Source organism: Sinocyclocheilus grahami, unplaced genomic scaffold, assembly GCF_001515645.1.
Source record: "Sinocyclocheilus grahami isolate Dianchi unplaced genomic scaffold, SAMN03320097.WGS_v1.1 scaffold1342.1, whole genome shotgun sequence".
NCBI classification, from domain to species: Eukaryota; Metazoa; Chordata; class Actinopteri; order Cypriniformes; family Cyprinidae; genus Sinocyclocheilus; species Sinocyclocheilus grahami.
The window spans coordinates 8635-17075 of NW_015506521.1; the positions used below are offsets into that span (position 1 = coordinate 8635).

Sequence of the window (8441 nt, forward strand, 5' to 3'; positions counted from 1 at the left end):
TATGTGGGCAGTTGTGGCCTAATGGTTAAAGTGTCAGAATTGTATCCTGAAGGTTGTGGGTTCGAGTCTCAAATCTGGCAGGGATTGTAGGTGGGGGGAGTGAATGTACAGCGCTCTCTCCCACCCTCAATACCACAACTGAGGTGAGACCCTTGAGCAAGGCACCGAACCACCAACTGCTCCCTGGGTGCCGCAGCAATATGGCTGCCCACTGCTCCAAGTGTGTGTGTGCACTTGGATGGGTTAAATGCAGAGCACAAATTCTGAGTATGGGACACCGTACTTTGCCACACTTCACTCACTCAATGCAAGTTTTGAGTTCATCCACAACCTCAAAAATCTAATTACTGATACTTCCAGTGTTTTTATAGAGTTTTATTCTTATTTGTGGGCTCCTCTTCTTTTTTGAGAAACAGATAACTTGTGACATTTTGAAACCCCAGTTATTTACCCATTTTTCCACTTGCTGCATGCTTCTTTCCACAAATGTCACATTCCGTCCTCTTTTCCACAGGGCTCCGCCATATGCATATAGAAATTTTCCCATGCCTTGTCCTACCTTAAAAAATATGTCATTGATCGTTATGTTAAACAAAATCGGGCTACAGACACTGCCTTGAGAAGTGCCATTATCTACAATGTACAGTATCTCACAGAAGTGAGTACACCCCTCACGTTTTTGTAAATATTTTATTATATCTTTTCATGTGACAACACTGAAGAAGTGACACTTTGCTACAATGTAAAGTAGTGAGTGTACAGCTTGTATAACAGTGTAAATTTACTGTCCCCTCAAAATAACTCAACACACAGCCATTAATGTCTAAACCGCTGGCCACAAAAGTGAGTACACCCCTAAGTGAAAATGTCCAAATTGGGCCCAGTTAGGCTTTTTCTCTTCCCGGTGTCATGTGACTCATTAGTGTTACAAGGTCTCAGGTGTGAATGGGGAGCAGGTGTGTTAAATTTGGTGTTATCTAAACCCTATTGCATCTGTGGGGCAAGGTCTCTAACATCCACCAGCTCCGTGATGTCGGCATGGAGGAGTGGAAGAGGACTCCAGTGGCAACCTGTGAAGCTCTGGTGAACTCCATGCCCAAGAGTGTTAAGGCAGTGCTGGAAAATAATGGTGGCCACACAAAATATTGACACTTTGGGCCCAATTTGGACATTTTCACTTAGGGGTGTACTCACTTTTGTGGCCAGCGGTTTAGACATTAATGGCTGTGTGTTGAGTTATTTTCAGGGGACAGCAAATTTACACTGTTATACAAGCTGTACACTCACTACTTTACATTGTAGCAAAGTGTAATTTCTTCAGTGTTGTCACATGAAAAGATATAATAAAATTATTTACAAAAATGTGAGGGGTGTACTCACTTCTGTGAGATACTGTATATATTTGAATAGCATGATCTGAGCTTGACCTGTATTGTTCAATTAAATAGGAAATCCATTATCCAACTGACCCTTCGCAGGGAGTATGATTGACAGGTGATCTGACCAGTCGTAACACATAATCTGATAAACAAACCAGACAGGAGAGTAGATTAACATCAGTGGACTTAAACTTGAAAAATGGTGTACATTGACGTCTTTCCGGGTTGAAACAACTACCTTCTGATGTTTCTTTCATGTTATTTCATGCTCTAAAGAGGAAGAGATAATCGGTTCACGTGCCGCAATCTGTGACGACACATTAAAGAGCCACAAAACGGTATTTATTGTTAGAATTTCTTTAAAAATTTGAAAGCTAAAGTAACCTGCTCTGTAGACGTGTTGTCAGTGTCCTCTTTGCTCCGCGATGTATTTGAGAACATGATGTGTGGCGTGAGAGCGCCATGGCTTGTCGGACATAGCAACAGTAATGAAGGGGGGCAGGTCTTTGCGAAGGGTCAATTACATAACCTTCCTTTAACACCCATTTTATTCAATTTAGCCAAAAAAGACGTTCCTTCTACAAAATATTGTATGATTTTTTTCATGCTGCTAACACTTCTGTATTCATAAATACTTTTCTGATTTCTGATTCTAAGTATATGTTAGAATCAATTGTATTGCAACCTTTTCTAAAACTATTTTGATGTGAGCATAAACAACTTCTAATTACTGTAATGTAATTTAGTTTAGCTGTAACCGTTCTTTCCATTATTTTACATAAGTTTGATGTTAGTTAGTGCAATTAGTTTATAGTAATAGTCTTTCCCAGGCTTAGCTATTGGAACAATTACTCTATTTCCAGGAATAAAGAAGCTTTGATGCCCATTTATTTAGATGTAATATGATATTCAATGATTCAATGATATTCGAACCTGTCAACACTTCCTTGAGTTCATGCAAGGTAAAATCTTCATTCAAAGTGCATTCAGAAGACCTTCTTTAGACTATGATATCAGGATTAGCTCTCATTACTTGTTTTCCTTGCTTTTCCATGTACTCTGATATGAATCTTCACAAATGCTTTCGCCAACACCTCTGCATTTTCACTGTAAAGTGTTACATATTTGCCCTCGTCTTTTATTACAGGTATATTTCTATAGATTTTAACCCCTCCCATTTTCCTAATCATGCCCCATAATTCACTTATTGTATATCTACTCTTTCACCAATTCCGTTGCAGAATTGTTTCTAATAGTCTCTTTTAGCAGATCTAATTACTTTTCTAACCACTGCCTGAGATCTTTTATGAGCTATTACATCCTGAAAGGAATAGGTTTTCTTTACCTTCCTAAATGCTCTGTTTTTAATTAAGATTACCGTACTGCATTTCTCTGTCTACAAATTTTCCCTCTTCTTTCCCCTGAGCTTTTCCCAATTACCTCTTCGGCTGTACTACAATAGATTTCATTCATTGTATTGTTTACCTCCTCAGTTTGCTCTATATAATTTTCCATTGCTAACATAGTCTAATATTTAAAATTTCCACCTGGGAATATTTTGTTTCATACATTGTTCCGCTTCAATACCTATTACACCTATGATAATAGGTGTAATGATCACTACCTATTGTAGTTTGATCAAGCTCTTCCCATTTGCATTGCCTAGCTAAACTTTGAGATACAATGGTTAAATCTGCTGCTGACTGATGACCTCAAGCAACATCTATACTTGTTGCTTTTCCATCATTTCAATACACTAGATCATTGCCATCTAATATACTTTCTACATTTCTTTTCTAGATAAAAAGTTGCAATTATCTTTTTAATATTTTCATGCTGTAGTGGAAACAGGTGTCCAGTCGGATCAGTTGTGTTGTTTATTGAAGTTTGTTTTCCCCCTAACTGAGCTATCAATCAGTTTCTTAAATCTAAGTGTAACTTGTAGCCTAGTCTCGTGTAGCCGGACCTTCAGACTGTTGGCAGAATGGCAGAACATCTGTGGTAGCCAGTCCATTATTCCTAAACATTTTATGATTGTGGTTCATTCTACAATAATTGTTGCATACCATGCCAGGGCAATTTCACTTTTCTTAAATATATTATTATCATTATAAGGATTATTAGGTTGCATGTAAGGAAATTCATAAGAAAGCAGAGATCCACTGGATCTGTGGAAATACACTGACTGATGTTCTTCTTAAAAAATTCTCTACACTACTTTACCTTCATGTGTTATCAAAATGTGCTGAAACACTTAACTTGTTAATGTCATATTTTAGAAACATGAAGAAAATTACCAAATAAATTAAGGGAGTAGAGATCCAGAAAAACAAGTATTCCTGTATTCCCTACAGATCTTAATTCCTTTGTATATTTCGGCTATATAAGCTCTCCCTCAACAACATTTACACACACACTGAACGCAAGTATCTAGTACCTACATATCATAAGAGGAGAATCCCCACTGACTGCTGAATCCTGAACTAACAAGAGAAGGTTACTGTTACTAATTACTGTCACTGTGATATTGAGCTTTTTTTAAAAATGTATTTATTAATTTAGTTATTTAAGTGAATTCTGCTTCTGAACAGGTCCAAACAACAAATGTGTTGTGGAGCAATGAAGGTTTATCAGAGCGTCCTGCTACTCTTCTGCTGCCAGTTCCTTCACACTCTGGGTAAACTACTTGTTTTTATTGATTGATTGATCGATGTATGAAATTGAATTTATTGAAATAATTATTGAAATAATTATTGAAACCATGTTTTCACAGCTTTAGACTGTGCCATGATGAGCGGTAACCTGAAGCAGATAGACGCTGGGTCTGGCTCAGTGGTTGGAGTGAACAATCTTAATGAAGTGTTCATCCTGGAGGATAACATCTTCACAAAGATCAATATGTCTCTAAATCACTTCAGTGTTGGTCCTGCTGGTCAGCTGGGGGTGGATTCAGCAAACAACATCTTCAAGTTTCAGAGTGGTTCCTTCATTCAGTTTCCAGGTGAAGAGTTACAGAGAGAAAAATTAAGACAAAAGACAAGTTTAACCAGCCAATTTACGTTTTCATTTGAAAATAGTTGAGTCACAGTCCCAAAGACATAATCTTACTGTTTATGGTCCCTATTAATCTTTCATCGAACCTGTTGATTGTGTTGTTAGGGCTTCTCAAACAGGTGGATGCTGGAGGTGATCAGATCATTGCAGGTGTCAATATGCATGATGACATATTCTGTTTAAATATGGATGCTAACGACAAATGGCCATCCAGCACCACTCCTTGGGTTCAAATTAATGGAAAGCTGAAGTATTACAGCTGTGGCCCGTACAGCTGTTGGGGAGTGAGCAGTTATGACTATATCTTCATCATAAGGGTAATGTCACAATGTTAAATACTTAACATATTAATGTTAAATAATGTTAAAGTGTGAAAACAAGTTCAAGTACACCAGATTTTTAAAAGTACAACAATATATTAGATATCATGCATGCATTTGATTTTCTGTCAAAACTGAAGAAATAAAGAAACTGAAGAATTAAATGTTTTTGATGTGACCTTACTATGACTGAGTGGGTTGTGTCTCTTTTTGTCATGTGCAGAATGTGTCTAATAATGTCTGTTCTGGGTCTGGCGAATTTGAGACTATTTCTGGATCTCTGTCCATGATTGAAGTAGCAACTGATGGCAGTGTGTTTGGTATCAACTATCAAGGGAACTTATACCAAAGGTAAGCTGAACAGGCATAATAGTCTATTACAAAGTTGTATCAATAAAATGACTTGTCATGCACATTTTTTTTAAATGTAAATCAAATTCTGCATTCAAGAAACCTTCATTTTTGCTTATTGCAGAGCTGGCATCACTCGCTCCAACCCTGCTGGCGTAAAGTGGATCCAAATAATTGCCTGTCCCAATGGCCACCAGCATGTGAGCTTTGACCTGGGAGTGCTGTGGGTCGTGTGTGTTGACGGCTCCATCCTTAAATGTACTTAATAATCTTTCAATGCAGCTACAGAGGAGCTCAATCATTAACAGAAACCTCAAAGTAATCAGTCATTATTAACAGAAAACTGAAAGCTTGATTATACTTGATTCTCTTTTTCTTGCTGTTGCACCAATAAAGCATTATGAAAGCATCCCCCATCACTGTTGTGTTTCTTTTGTCTATCATTTCATTCAGTGGTTCTCAAACTGTGGAGCAGCTGCAGGTGATAAGCAACACAACTAAAAAACAAAAAATATATGTAATTTTATTCAAATTGTTCTAGATTTATTTATAATGTCAAATTACAATTTTGATACAAGTGTGTGAATCTATAAATCTAGTGTAAAGCCTGCATTTTTAGAGATGTTAATACATAATGCTGTGTTGGATCCAGCTGACACATGAGGAATGTTAGCTTCAATCACTTTAGCAGATCCCATCAAAAGATATCCACTTTGTCTGATATCCAAAAGCAGTTAATACTACATTTGTCTGACATGTTAGTTAGTTATGATCTAACTTCAAAAACATCTTGGTTACTAAAGTAACCTTGGTTCCCTGAGATAACAGAAACAAGCATTGTGTAAGTTTGCAACGTTATGGGGAAACACAGTTTCTCCGAAATACTGATTGAGTCTCGTTTGTACACCTGCACAAAAACGGTCAGAGCCATTTGCTTATGTAAGTCAGTGAAGAATGCCATTTAGTGCTGGCCCAAAGCACATAAAGAGCTACTCTGATTGCTAAAATTGACTAGAGTGCTCAATAGGGAGAGCAGAGAGAGTTATCATCTGTGCCTTGAACGGAGTGGAAAGCACCTTAGGTACATAGCCATGCCTTGGCTTGAGGATGGCCTTACATTCTTTGGGCTCAAACTGAATGCAGGAAGCGTTCATCAAGACCACTTGCAAGTCTCCTACTTGCTTGACCGATGACAAAGCCAATAGGAGTGTTCTCTTGAGTGAAAGGGTCCTCAGTTTAGCCATCTGAAATGGCTTGGACAGAGGGCCTCTGAGGACCGTGGACAGTGTCGAGGTTGGGACTGTGTGGAGGTGAGCCGGCTTTAACCTCGTAGCCCCCCCTCAGGAATTTGACTATTAGGTCATCCCTTCTGACTGATTGGGCATGGTAGGTCATGATAGTCACCATATATACCTTTAGCGTGGATGATATACCTTCAGCAACTCCTGTAAAAATGTCAGGATCGACACAACATTGCAAGAGAAATTGCCTATTTCTCTGGCTACACACCAGTCAGAAAAAACAGGCCATCTAAGAGCGTAATGCCATCTAGTGGAAGGCACTCTGGTCTCTGCAATGATGTTTATTATACCTTGCGAGAGATCCAGATCCCCATTGAGGGGCCATAGATGAAGGCTCCCCAACTTGGGTTGGGGGTGCCAAATCGTTCCTTCCACTTGGCAGAGAAGGTCCTTCCTCAGAGTGTTTGGCCAGGGTGCTGCTGACAACAGCTGTACCACCTCTGGGGGCCAAGCTTGGTTCCGCCAGAGTGGGGACACTAACAGTATCAAGCATCTGTCCTCCCTGATCCATCTGATGGGCTGAGGGAGCAGAACTGCTTGGGAAAAGGCATAAGGATGCAAATTCGGCCACTCGTGGGTAAGCGGGTCCATTCCCTGGAAATGAACACTGGGTAGTGAGAGTTCTCTTCCGAGGCAAAAAGGTTGACTTCCACTTGTGTGAAGATGCTACAAATCTTCGGAACCGTCTGAGGGTGGAGTCTCCATTCTCCTCTAGACACTCAACTCTGGGACAGCATGTTCGCTCACTGGTTCAGTGTGCCTGGTAAACCTCACAAAGCGTACATTGTGCTGTGCAAACAATAGGATGTGCCTCGTTAACAGACCTGAGATTGGTCCAAAACCAGCCAGTCACTGAGATTATTTAGGACGCACACTCCCCTCTGTCGCAGGAGGGAGAGGGCTGCGTCCCCACACTTTGTAAATGTGCAAGGCGCCAGAGACAGTCCAAACTGAAGGACAGTATATTGGTAAGCCAGAGTCTGTGATGGGGGGCTATGTGAATATGAAAATAAGCATCTTTCAGATCCACAATGAAAAAACAATCCCCTGGGTAAATTTGAGAGAGGATTTGCTTCAATGTTAGCATTTTGATTTAATTTCAATTTCATTAAGGCATGGTTCAGACGTCTCAGGTCGAGGATGGGTTTGGGACAGCCATCCTTCTTCGGAACAAAGAAGTAGAGGTTGTAGAAGCTTAACTTGCAGTGGGCTGCTGGGACCTTCTCTACGGTGCCCCTCACTGGTAAACACTCAACTTAGGACCAAAGGATGCAGGCTTTGCTGTCTTGGACCAAAGTTTGCAAAATTTCAGTTTCTGTGAGCGAACTGGAGAAAATAACATTTTGTCTACAAGACCCAACTTGACACAAACGGAATGGCCATGGGCAGAAGTGCTCCAAACGGTGGTTTGGCGCACTGGGACAGATAGCCATTGCTTGTATAGTTGCAAGTGTGAAGTGGAGAGGTGCTCCTTTTGAGAGGATGTTTGTTTTTTATTATTTGGTTCGCTATAATAGCGGGGAACTGCCTGGATGCAATTTTTGGTGTGACAGACCCAGCCAGGGGCGGTTCCTTCATTAGGGCGATAGGGTGACGCATCACCAAAATGTGAAAGGGAGGGATTTTTTTCTAACACATTCAACCAGTGTTATGCTAGCTGTCACTGTTCTAGACTGTTTGTTCTGCCTCTAGATATATAGTTCAATCAGCATCAAGTCACATTATGTGGAGTCCTGCCGCTTTTTGGGCGATTTCACTCTGGCCGAGAATCGCCCTGAGTGTTCTCATAGACTTCCATAATTAATAATTAAATTTTTTTGCAAACTGTTTTTACGTGCTTTTGTCATCCTATGCAGCCTTAACTTGTGCAGCGATTGGTGGGAACAAACATACCTCTATTAATTACCTTTAAGCTGAAGTCAGGACTAGTCTGTATGGCCTGAATAAAGCAAACCAGTATCTTTCCAGTAAGGTGTTGATGGATGACGATTGTAAAGGAAGTAAAGACGATTACAGTGACATACAAGAGTCATACA

General features: G+C 39.9%; 1 protein-coding gene across 1 annotated transcript; it reads left to right on the top strand.

Moving 5' to 3' along the window:
* The first annotated feature begins 3976 nt into the window (after window positions 1-3976).
* On the top strand, window positions 3977-5473 carry LOC107569398 (fish-egg lectin-like). The gene is made up of 5 exons (XM_016255485.1): window positions 3977-4056; window positions 4153-4380; window positions 4539-4750; window positions 4977-5104; window positions 5229-5473. The coding sequence occupies exons 1-5, from the start codon at window positions 3984-3986 to the stop codon at window positions 5368-5370; spliced, it is 783 nt and encodes a 260-aa protein (XP_016110971.1). The 5' UTR covers window positions 3977-3983; the 3' UTR covers window positions 5371-5473.
* Window positions 5474-8441: the final 2968 nt, after the last annotated feature.